This window comes from Rhinichthys klamathensis, unplaced genomic scaffold (genome assembly GCF_029890125.1).
Source record: "Rhinichthys klamathensis goyatoka isolate OS25496 unplaced genomic scaffold, OSU_Roscu_1.1 h1tg000299l_1, whole genome shotgun sequence".
In the NCBI taxonomy this organism is placed as follows: domain Eukaryota; kingdom Metazoa; phylum Chordata; class Actinopteri; order Cypriniformes; family Leuciscidae; genus Rhinichthys; species Rhinichthys klamathensis.
Genome location: NW_026606818.1, coordinates 429,236 through 442,425, shown reverse-complemented (window position 1 = coordinate 442,425; position 13,190 = coordinate 429,236). Strand labels below are relative to the sequence as shown.

Here is a 13,190-nt window from a genome sequence, read left to right as displayed (position 1 = left end):
TAAACGCAGTGAGCAATCGTTCTGGGGCAAAAAAAGTTCCTATGAAAAAAGTTCCTGGGACAAATAGTTCCTGGTAATTGCGGTGGAAACGCGGCTTAATTAAACAACTAAATCATTCATGAAAATTAATAAAAACAATTACAGAATCGAATAGTAAGTGCTCTGAAATAGTATAAACTGTTAGTAGTCTACATTAAAATAAATAAATAATAATAAACCCCGAGGGTCCTAGAAATGCGGTCCTGAAACGACAGCCTCCGGTCTTGCAGGAACTCTTCTATTCACTGTCCGTAACCGCAGTAACTGCGTCTCCATGGAAACGCAATAACAAACTACCACTGTGGGGAGTCGGTTTTATTGCTAGTAGGCTAACTGTGGTCAACACAGGTGTTATTCTCTATTTCTTTTATTTTTGCGCCATTTTTAAACACAAAAATTAGAAATAATTGAGTGACATCCGTTTTTACTTTGTCGTGACTCTGTTTTGTATCTGTGTCATAACGTCTATCCTTATGAGCTTTTTCACGTCAGCTCGATAGAAATGGTAAGTAACGTTGCTTTTACACACCAAGTACTTTTACTCACCATATAACTTACACAATATTATGGGCATTAATGATAAAATGTTCATTTATCTGGCTGTCAAAAGTTTGGAAGATTTTTAAATGTTTAAGTGTCTTATGCTCACCAAGGATGCATTTATTTGATGAAAAATACAATACATTCAGAACATACAGAAATCATTTTAATATGCTGATTTGCTGCTCAAGAGCCATTTTTTATTATCAACTTTGAAAACAGTTTTGCTGCTTAACTTTTAATTTTTGTTTATTTATTTTTGGAAACGAGATAGAAAATAGAAATAATAATTTAATTATTGATTATTAAAAATAATAACCATTTACATTTATATTTCAAATAAATGCTGTTATTTTTAACTTGATACTTTATATTAAAGAATGCTGAAAAAAAATCTCATTTTCCACAAAAATATCAGATTTTTTTTTTTTCTTGACAGCAATAAAAAACATCATTAATAATTGAGCACCAATTATAACTGATAATTTGAGCACTAAATCAGCATATTAGAGTGATTTCTGAAGGATTATGTGACACTGAAGACTGGAGTAATGATGCTGAAAATTCAGCTTTGATCACAGGAATAAATTACATTTTAAAATATATTCACATTGCAAATTGTATATTTTTTTTTATAAAATTACAATTTTTACTGTATACTTGATCAAATAAATGCAGCCTTGGTGGGCAGAAGATACTTTCAAAAACATGAAAATTAATAAATAAATAAAAACAATTATTCCAAACTTATAACCACCAGGAAATTCAGCAGGAAGTCTAGTCCAATTCCAGAACGAATGAATGTTATGAGTCGGTTCTTTTATAATGAATAAAAAATTAACCAGAAAGACTCCTGAGACTTAAATCACACAGTGACTCACTAGTAGTTGGTAATTTGAAATGCTTTTCAGCCTCAAAGCACCGGGTCATCATCTGGGAAACTATCGGGCAGCAGCGGTTTGACTCGCCGTTATCACACACGGGCCCTCACCTCTCATGTGGACGAGACCCTTTTTGGGACCCCCAAACAGGTAGAAAAAAAGCTTACTTTATGGTCTTGGACATTAAATGAAAAGTAAAGGAAGATCCAACAGTCTATTGAATCTTTCTCAGCATTCTGCTGCTGATATAAAAGATGATGCTGAAGGCAGAAGCGTGAGGTCAAGGTCACTGTCACGCTCTGCCCCTGCAACCAAAGAGCCAGAGACAGTCCGCATCATCACTAAAGACCTCATCAGAGACCTCAGGCAAGTAGAAGCAAAAGGTTTTTACTCTGTGGAGACATGTTCACGATCAAAGAACGCTCCCTTTATAATCGCTGGAGCTGCCAATCAAACAGTGCAAGTTGTGTCAGCGCAAAGTCCAATATAATCAATGACGCTATCTTCACTGCACAATGAATCTCTTATTCACATTGTGTTTGCACTGTTAGTTATGATGAAAGCATTCGTACGAGTGCAGAAATCGAGTTGCATTGACAAGATCCCCGCATTCTTGTGTCATCGGCTACATGCTCATCGTTGCAACCTGACATGCGACGGGAGTAGATCTAAATATAATGATATAATCAACACTTTTCACAATTATTTTATCTCGACAGCTGTAATAGTAAAAACGTAGTAAATGTTTTATAATACACATATAATACTTATTTAATATGCAAGCCAATCATACCAATGGGCGTTTACACTGAAGTCTCACAGTAGACACGCCCCTTCCAACAGAGCGCTCAAATGAGAGCCTTTTATTTCTAAATTATGACCATTTTTTATGAAAAAATCATACTAACATTATAAGTGTGCACCTCAGGAAACACAAAAAATTAATAATAATAAAAAAATGCAGTTCATAACCCCTTTAAGCCTGCTCTTTGCTCTTGTTTTGTTAAACCAGAATCCCAAGTGAGGACCCATCTGGACAGTCTGTCATCCTGTCCTCGGCTCAGTTCAGGCGGATCATGGTGGAGTCTCATGTTCCTAGTGAAGAGGAGAAGGCAGCTGTGCTGGAGGCCCAACGCCAAGCCCGCGAAGAAGCTATGGTGAGCCTGAGCCAACCATATCAAACTCTCAATCTGTAATTTGTCTTAAAGGACAACTCCGGGACCGGCGCAAAATTAACCTGTTTTCATGATAATCGAATGTAAAGAGTTTTATCTCTAAAATCTGTTTAGCTTATAACGCTAGTAGGCATAGAATAAGTAAAAAGAAATCGCTAGTTAATACCACTAACAAGGCTCAAAATAGCCCCACACGAACACAGTAATATAATGAGGGTTCCTACATGCAAACCGAAGCATTGAGAACTTTGTAAGTGTACAGACCGTTTAATAAGAAGATACTTTATAAAGACACCAATATGTTGAAGTCCAAATCAATGCAGTTTCAAAGGGCTGTGCACGTTCCCAGCTGAGGAATAGGGTCTTATCTAGCGAAACGATCGGTCATTTAAAAAAACAAAAAAACATTTATATACTTTTTAACCACATTTGTTTGTCTTGTGCTGGTTGGCGACACGCCAGGGTTTACGTCATCACGTTGTTATCACATATAAGTTAATTTCAACTTAATTATAAGTGCCATCATTTAGAAATAAATGAACTAGCTGCCATTGTTGTCACTGTGTGTGTGTGTTTGTGTGTGTGAGAAAATAAGCGAGAAAGCGTTTCACATGGAACTTCACATTGATTAGTTGATTTGTTTGTGCAGCTGAAAAAACAAACGTACAAAACGCATTGCGTTTTGATGAAAAGATGCAGCAGAGTCTTTTATGTTATCATGTAACATCAAAGGCTCTGCTGCATCTTTTAATCTAAATGAAATGAAGCTTACCTTGTATACTTTAGCGGGCCGTTCAAACAGAACTCGTTGTATTCCACATTGTTTTTCTAGGTAAACATGCGCTAGACAAATGTCTCTGACCATTAAACCCACGTCTCTTGTCTTTTGCAGCGTTTCATGCATAACACAGTGTTCTTTTCCCTGCATTCCCCTGCCTACATCTCATATTTTTCAATGCAAAAATGAGTTCTGTATTAATGGGCCCCACAGTATTCTTTGGTTGTTTTCCAAGCACTGCTATATGCTTCAGGAATCTAGTTCAGTGGCGTGCCGTGCAGTTGTGTTCTGAAATGAGGAGGAAAAGTCCTTACAGTTTTTAATTTTTATCCAATTTTTTAATCAATTGTAAATTCATGTCCCAGTTACACTTAATGTTGTCACATTTTCCTGGTTAAATAAACATTACTCTACATTACATAAAAAAAGAAAAAAAGAAACCAAATACAATTCTATTTTGTATTTTAACAATGTAATTATTGTTCTATTTATTAAAACCAAATATAAATCTCATTATAGTTTAAGGATGTTTACATTCATTTCAAAATAATATCTAAAGGCAGCAACTATTTAAACAATATGTTTTATTTGTGACCTGATGTTCAGCTGTTGTTTTTAATAGTCAAATTATTTTCGGATCATCAGTCATCAAGCTCGGTAAACACTGGTCACAGACATGAAGATGTACCTTTAATTTTACTAAGCAGATTGCTCACTAAACCAGTGTCATCATGTTTTCAGGCCATTTCAAGTTTGAATTTTGAAGTGACATGAAGCGGTGTTATCTGAGTGGCAGAGCTGTTTAATTACTTTTTAATTAGTCTTCCCATTAACGCATTCATTTTGTTCATTCAGACTGATTAGCGAACATGGAATACGCATGTAAACAGGAGGCGGGATTTATCACACGAACCAATCATAGCGCGATCGAAGGAGGCAATACCTCCTCTCACTTGACTTTCCCCGAATCATTCTTAATTACCCCCCACTAAACCCATCGCACACTTTAGGAGGTCTGTTAACATTTTGAAATATTTGCGTTGTTTTTGTTGTTTTATTTTTCTCATCCTATTTTTTGAGGAGGCACTGCCTCCCTTGCCTCCTCTGAGGAAACGCCCCTGATCTGGTTGTTGTCATATCAGGATTCTGCAGAGCAGAGAAAAGCACAGATGCGTCAGGCGGACCTCTCTCGGCAGAAGAACCAGAACCTCAGTGAGCTCGAGATAGAGGCGAGGGACCGCGCTCAGTACCTGTTGGAACGAGCCAACACCCTGAGAATGGAACAAGAGGACGAAGTCAAGAAGCTCAATGAGGTAGATAGGATCACACTAACAAGCCAAACCATGACGCACTGGTTATTTCCTACATGCAAATGTTGTCTTTGTACTCCTGCAGTTGATTCAGAAAGTGCAGTGCCATGTTGTCCGGGATGCGCAGGTTGAGGAGAAAAAACAGAACCGCACAAAATGGCTGGAGGAGGAGAAAAGGCTGGATGCCATCATGGAGGTGGAGCGTCGCCGAGCCTTAGAAACTCAGGAACAAATCGAACAACTGCGCAAAGAGCAGATGATTCAGTAAGGATGTTTACGCTCTATATTCTATATTCTCTGCATACAATGTATTGCTCCCTGGTTGATGGGTGGGTGTTATTAAAGCGGGAAGCTGCGCGTCCTCGACCAGATCCAGATGCGTCTGGAGGAAAAAATGCTTCAGGATGAGATGAAGGAGCAGGAGGGTCAGCAGGTCCTGGAAAACATGGAAAAGATGCAGATGGAGGAGCTCAAGGTACATGCAATGAATCTCTACATCAATTTGAATCAAAAGTACCGGTAGTTTTCAAACTCACATGCGGACTCACTCTTTGTGTAATGTTATCTCAGGTCATTGAAAGGAAGAAGGAGGAGCAGAGAAATTTGCTTCAGGAGATTCAGAGGATAAATGAGGAGAACCTGCTTGCTAAAGAGCGGAAAAAGGAAGAAGAGAGATTAGCAGATCTGCGTGCTGTAGAGTATACAACCAAGAAGTTGGTAAGAAAAGTCTTTTTAATGGGTTTCTCACTATCGCCTCTCTTGTCGTCCACCGCTGTAATGATCAAACTTTAAAATCAGGGGCAGACTGTTCTTGCAGCTCTTACCTTGTTAATCAAATACAATAAATAAGATTAATTAAGCATTCATATAGGCCAATTCACACTGCACCGACAGACAGCGACCAACGTGGACAAACACCAGATTACAGTACGTCACTTCTCAGACATTCCACAACCCGACAAGCATGATTCAGCATGTTAAATCGACAAAAAGCCCTATAAGCCCATGCCAATAGATGCCAACAGGGGATGCCGAAGAACTGCAGTCTGTCTGCGCAGTGTGAATTGGCCTTATAATGTGAGATCAAATTTTCCCTGATCCCTTTTTGTAAAAAGTACTAGACTATTTAAAGGGATAGTTCACTCAAAATTGTCGCCCTCATGTCGTTCCAAATCCATAAGACTTTTGTTCATCTTCAAAACACACAATGAAGATATTTTTGATGAAATCTGAGAGCTTTCTGTCCCTCCATTGACAGTCTACGCAACTAACACTTTGACCACTTTCTCATAAAAAGTTTGTAAAACTAATCCATACGAATTGAGTGGTTTAGTCAAAAATTTCTGAAGAGACTCGATTGCTCAGTTTTTCTGTCATTTGGCCAAAATCTCAAGTAATAAACTGTGAAGTGCTTTACACAGGCAATTGGGCTTGTACAGGATTGGCTATGACTCGAAAACATGCTAGACGTAGACAATCTTCTCCGCTCCTCAAATACATACTTACATAATTATTCATAACCACCCATTTTACAGAAAAAGTGTTTAAATATGAATATTTCAGTGCAAAAGTGCTGGTAATTATTGTGCTCATTGTTTTCATTAAGATCTGGCCGTGTTGGTAACATATGGTCTAGTTGCAAAAGTTCAAATTTAATCAGAACCTTTATGCATATAAGTCCGACCTCCATGCAACTGGACCGTAATATTTTTCATTGGAAATTAATTATTTCCAGTCTGTCATTTGTCTGTAATGGGGAAAATGCCACTCTCTGCAGCTAAGCGTGAAATAAAATGATTCCATGTTAGTATTTGTAAAAAATACACAAATAAAAAACATTATTTCCAATTTTTCAATTTCCAAACCGTTAGTATATCCTGGTAGCTTTGATAGAGTAGACAAGTCAGTAGTCTGAATGGGCCATTGCTACCCTGGCCATTCTATTGATTTTGCACAATATTAGAAATGGACCACAAGGGGAAAAACATCTTTTCAAGTCTGACCTACTGATACCTTTTCTGTGAACAAAAGAAGGATCATACAATGGTGGATTAATCATAGGAAAATGTTGAGACAAGCTAAACAAAAAACTTCAAGGGCCTGGCAATGGCAACATCAGCAGCTGCAGTTGGCTTTCCCACCAAGCCACAATGAATAGCCACATTAATCCCAGATCATGTGTTTAATGACCTCTAGGAACGAGAGGCAGAGTATGAAGCTGAGCAGATACGAATCAAGAAAGAAAAAGAGAAGGAAGTGGCGCGACTGAGAGCTCTTCAAGAACGGGACAGAGACCATAAAGCTGAGCAGGTAAAATGTTACAGTATGTCTTTATAAAAAATTACTAAATTCCTTTGTATGAGATGTATACCCATGTAATACATTTTGCATGCTGGATTCTGGATTTCAAATAAATTAGTTTTTCTCTTAACTGTGAGGATGAGATCAGGGCACGGAGGAACCAGGAAGCGGCTGCGAGGGAATGGAGAAGAAAAGAGAAAGAGCAAACTACGAAAAAGCTGGAAGTGGAAGAGAAGCTAAAGGCTGCTCGTTTGGTGCAAGTCACTCATAAGGAGCACTTGCTGTCCATTGAAGCTGGACGAGAGAGAGCAGAGTTTGAGAGGGTCCTGAGGTACAAACACCATCACATGTATTAAGTACTATAAGCATGGCCGTACACAAGGTTTTAGAAATACAGAGGTCCAAAAACTAAGCTTGCTAGGGGCATACGGGGACATGATCCCCCAGATCTACATTTGTGTATTTTAAAGGTGCCCTATGTAAAAATTGAGGTAAAATTATCCAAAAAATGAGCTACACGCATCAAAAGAATGAGAAGAAATAAGTGCAATGATGTCATTAAAAAATTGACAAGTTATAGTGCTGCCGAGATATAAACCTAAATTAGCATGCTAAATTACTAGCGCCGGCCCGACTGGTGTCGTAATACCAGTTTCGGTCATGGGAGGCGGTATGCGGGCAACATACATAACCACCAGCCAAACTGCAGTACACGAATAACTCGCACGGCTTGTGGGCGTACTTGAACCTGATGTCAATCGCGTCTATATGAGACCGGCCTTTATAATTTAGTGTTGAGATGTTGTTCATTGAGTCTCTAATCTCTAAAAAATCTCCAAATGAACTGCGGTCTTACTATCGTGTCAATTGATTTGATTAATATGCGCGAGGGAGAGAGCAGGAGGACAGCGCTCGTGTTGTTTGAAGACGTGAGAGTGCGCGCGCGCGGCCGGGGCGCTCTCTCTCTCTGCTCGTTATGCGCCCTGTCAAGCACAGCAGTCATTATATTCTACATCACTCACCGATCAAAAAAGGCTTTGGCGGGACAAAGCGGACGATTTGACGGTTTTAGAAGATTAACAACCCGAAACTAAAAAACAGAGAAGAGTAGGCCAACTTTCTGGAGGTATACTGCCCCCATCTGGTATGGAATATGTGGAGTATGAATTTATTTTTTGGCAGACAATCCACATGGCACCTTTAAAGGGCTCATTTGATGCTATTTTTAAAGTTCATTATTTTGTTTATTGGGTGTAATAGAATAGGTTAACTTGCTTTTATGTTAAAAAAAAACACAGAATTTGTTTACATACTGTACATTATTGCATAGCCTCTATTCCCAGTCTGTCTGAAACGTCTGATTTCTACAAAGCCCCTCATTCCGAAAAGCCCAGAGTGCTCTGATTGGCCAGCTGATTCACTGTACTGAGAGAACATTTTATCTTATGAAAGTGGAGGAGGGGAGAATGGACAAAGATATTGAAGATTGTATGCTGTATACTCCTTTTCCAGAGCACAGCAGGATCTCATTGAGAAAGAACGAGAAAAAGAGGAGCAGCGGCATCAACACATCCAAAGGCATGCTGAGGCTGTGAGGCAGCAGGTACGGGAGAGAGAAGTGCAGGCCGTCAGCCAGCGCAGAGAGCTGTTTCGAGAGGGGGAACGACTGGAAGAGGAGGCGCGCAGTCGCAGAGCCCGACTGGACGAGATTAAAGAAAAGAAGCTAAGGGAACTCAGGTATGTCCTTAGAGTAAAGTAGACAGAAAAATGCATTTCTCTCTATATATACTGTTATATTCCGGCTCGAGGAAGTAACAATAGAAATGGGTTCAGAGTCCAAAAATATATTAAACAAAATATTTATTTAGGTCTAAATTATTATTTTTTTTAAATAGATGTATAACAGTAAATAAGCAAACAATGAAGAGAAAAAGCAATATGAAGGTCTTGCTCCTGAGCACATCTGCAGGATAGGGATCAGAACACTCCTCCCACAAAGGACAGGCATCTTAAACACATTCCTAAAGTCGGGACAGGTGTGGATCCTTATCTGGCAACCTAAAAAAAGAAAGAGAAGATAACAGAAAAACCCAAAACAAACTTGAGCCGTAACACAAATTGGAAAAATGCATTTCTCTCTATATATACACTATTCTCTTGGCCACTGACATTGACTCATAAACACTAGTTTATCAATAAATAAACTACTAGTCAACCAGAAAAATCTTTAGTCGGGGGAGCCCTAAAAATTATATAAGACTGTAATGAAAATATGAGTTATGAATGCGTAATGAAATAAGGAATGATGGATTGCATACAGGAAAGAAGACACGGTGGCCTCAAAAAGTGTTTGGACACTTATGGCACAATTTAAAATGTATGAATTTCATTGCATTAACTACAAAATATCACACCAAGTGGCATTCAGGGTTGTTAGTAATGGGATGAAAAGTGGGAACAAGTCTAAGGGCCTAAAGATTGTCATAAATTCATTGATTTTTTTATGTAAAAAATGTGTAAAAATTATTTGAACCATAACTTTGTATGAAGCAAGTAGTATTTCAATCACGGGTGCCCTATACCACTCCAAAAAAAAAGAAGGAAGATAGAGAGAAATTTGCTTGCTATACAAGAATGAAAGGGGAAAGCATTATAAAGAGTATGCACATGACTTCAAAGTAGGACACTGCACAAAATGGCTGCGTAAAGCTAGTGTTATACTTTCCGCGTGCGCGAGGGTCCGCTAAATCGTCATCGGCGGGTGTGCGCGTAGGGCGGAGGCTCCTTGCAGACGTCCGCGTGCCTCCCATTTTTTGTGTCCGCGCGGTCATTATAGGTTAAAACCGCGAAAATGGACGTCCAATTTGAAGAGAGGCTGTGTGCAGAAGTCCATCGCTAACCGCACCTCTACAATCCGTCGTTAAAAGATCACAAAGACAGCCAGATGTGTAATAATTCCTGGAGGGAAATTGGCAAAGAAAAAAAGAAAGTTTAGGGAAAAAAGGAAAGTCTGTGTCGGCAGAAGTGGAAATATCTGAGAGACTGTTTTGTTAAAGCAAATAAATGAAAATGTTATAATTATATAGAGCTGACACTGCGCAAGAGAGACCGAGTGTGTCCGAGCATTAGTAAATTGGTCCATAGTAATTTATAATTACTATATAAGAGGCATGGAAGTTCGATAAATGGACAACAATATGTTGTCTACTGCGCATGCGTGGAACGCGTTCACCGAGCGGACCTCAGCAGACAGTATAAATACAAGTAGTGCGCGTCCGTGCTGTCCACAGCTGTCCATGTACGCGTCCATACTGGAGTTATAACCGAGCCTTTAGTGTTAAGCTAGTCTTAGGGTGTATTCACACCAGGAAAGTCCGATAGTTCACTTGCTTTGGTCCGGACCAAATTTTTTTTTTTTGTTTTTTTTTTTGGTACGGTTCGCTTTCACACTGCTCTTTCTGCAAGTGAACCAAAATTTGTAAACAAAACCACACGTGTGCTAAGGTCGTCCATTCATTGGACAAGGATTCTCAAGTAGGGAAATCAGGAAGTGCAAAAGCGGCTCAGCATGGAGATATTTCGTACTGCAATATTTGTTATTTGACTAATTTTGTGTTATTCTGTACAAACGCAATATGAAGAAACTGCGCAGAAGACGGATGAGGTATAAAGTTTTCATTCATAGAGAGGGGCTATGTTCACACATTCAAATAATGATGTAGCCTACTGCAAATATATACTGCTAACAAGTGCTGTCAATGTTAATGCTTGCGATTGTTTGTCCAGTTTAACGCAGCATCATCCTTGTATTGTAACTATCGTTACATTATATGCAGACTGATCTCATGAAATGGCGTATGTATGACACGCCAATTCGTATTTCCATTTTTGGCATGCTATCAACACGCATAATCGCTTTTCAGCGTGTTTATCAACGCCTTTAACTTAACGTTACATTACTGTATATAAATATATGACCTACCCCAACCCCGTCCCTAAACCTACCCGTCACTGGGGTTAATACTATTTATGAGTCTTCCCCTACCATCCTAGGAAAAAAAATATTGCTCCACAGATGTAGATATGAATTTTGCTTCGTTTCGCTCGGACATTTAACGGCGTACACATACATGCGGAATCACTCGGAAGTTTAACGGCGTAGACATACACGCAAAAGATGACGGTTCGTTTCGGCGTGGACATACACACTGATAGCTCAAAATGCGTATAGATAACACGCCACTTGACTTGAAAGTGGCGTGTATGTTTACGCAAAGTCATGATGTCATATATGACCTGCCAAAGCTTTTTTTGCATCTATGCGCGATTATTAGACTAAAGAGAACGCTCTGTGTGTGAATGTCCTGATGCACACACTCATTCATTCATTCCATTCCAATGATGCACACACGACGCGCAGAAAGACACGCAAAAGTATCGTGTGGCCAGACAGCGCGCCGGAATGGAATTCTCTTTCGCACTTGAACAACAATAACACAAACCATTACGCCAAAATCTCCGACTACGGAAGCCTGTTAACTCAAAGGCGCAGTGCTGTCTTGCAATTGGGTCGGTTCATGTTCACACCGTAAACGAACCGTACCAGAGTTCGTTTGGAACCGTACCGAGACCACCTCTTCAGCTGGGTCTCGGTTCGGTTGTTTGGTCCGCACCCGAGTTCGATTGCTGTATTCACACCTGCCCAAAAGGTCCGCACCAAGGGGGGAAACGAACTAGAGTTCGATTCAATCGAACCAAACAAGGCAGGTGTGAATACACCCTTAGCCTCAGACGTCACGCAAAGCCATTGTGACGGCAAACCCCTTCATGGAAGAAGAAAACCGTCGTTTTTACATCTGCGACAATGAGCGCTTATGAGGATCAACTAAACGCTGGATATTTAAAAGTATGTGTAGTTTGCAGCGCTATTGTTGCTGTAAACTTGCACTACGTTTTTGAATGTAGAAAACAAACTGTGATTGGTTGCTTTACATGTCCTTAGACGTCATTAGCCAATGAAAGCTGCGATGGAGTCCAGACCTTTTGCCGTCAGTTTGAAGATCTGGCTACGTGAGGATAGTGTTCAGCTTAAATACCAAAAAACTTTAAATGTGAAAGAGCTGCTGTGTTATTGACTATATTTCACAGTTAGGTTAGGAAGGAGGAGAGTTGAGGTGAGGATCTATGTGCAAACAGTACTTCAGTTAATCAAAAAAATGACAAAAGCACTAAAAGAACTAGAGAAAAAACAAACTAAATCCATTTCTAAGATAAGCTCAAACTGATAAATGTTAAGTCATCAATGAAGCTTGCATTTAATTTACAGGCCCACAACTAAATTGTTTCCCCTTTATAAAGTATTGCAAAAAGACCTTAAAAGAACAAGAGAATCAATAATAATACTTTAAAGCAAAACAAGCTTATTATGTGAAAAGTTTTTTTCTTGAGAAGTGTGATTGCACTTTATTTCTGCCATTTAGGTTTTTTATGTAATGCAATGATATTCATTTAAGTGAGGTTTAAGTGTCCAGATATAGAGGTTGTGAAAAAAAAGGGAGTTTCATATTAATCAAACCCTGAAAATCTTTTTCCTTCTCAGAGATTATATTTTGGGCTCATTGTGTCATGTTCACACACATCTTGCAATGATTTTAGATTTGCAATGATTTGCACATTTTCACTTCTGACCACAGGGCAGCTGGGCTCTCAGACAAGTACTGCAAGGAAGTGGAGCGTAAAGTTCACGCTCTTCCATCTTTTTCAAACTGAGGAGCAAGAGAAATGGAGGCTACGTCCAATAAATAAAATCAGAAAAACGTGACATCAGTAACATCAGCAAAATTAGTGTGTAAACATGTTTGTGGAAAAAATGGCATCATCACAAGTGGGAAAGAAATTAAATTTTAAACACAAAATACAATGAGATGTTTGTTTATTTTTCTCTCTGTGTTGCTGACTCAATGTGACTTCATATGTTGATGCCAAACGTGTTTGTCATTGAAAAGTCAGGGTTGCTTTTTTCAGTTACACTTTATTTTAAGGTGTCATTGTTACAGTGTAATTATATATTTAAGTACTGAGTAATATTAAGCAACTACATGTACTTACTATAGGGTTAGGGTAGGATTAGGATTTGGTTGGGGGTTAGTTGCATGTAATTATGGAT

At 39.0% G+C, this 13,190-nt stretch overlaps 1 protein-coding gene across 1 annotated transcript; it reads left to right on the top strand.

Annotated features, from left to right (window-relative positions):
• Positions 1-333: 333 nt before the first annotated feature.
• cfap45 (cilia and flagella associated protein 45) lies at positions 334-12,838 on the top strand. Its single transcript, XM_056270224.1, has 12 exons — positions 334-544; positions 1,491-1,610; positions 1,693-1,826; positions 2,473-2,617; positions 4,556-4,726; positions 4,809-4,987; positions 5,069-5,198; positions 5,294-5,440; positions 6,920-7,033; positions 7,162-7,355; positions 8,537-8,761; positions 12,718-12,838. Exons 1-12 carry the CDS (start codon positions 542-544, stop codon positions 12,791-12,793), a joined length of 1,638 nt encoding a protein of 545 aa, XP_056126199.1. The 5' UTR covers positions 334-541; the 3' UTR covers positions 12,794-12,838.
• The last annotated feature ends 352 nt before the right edge of the window (positions 12,839-13,190 follow it).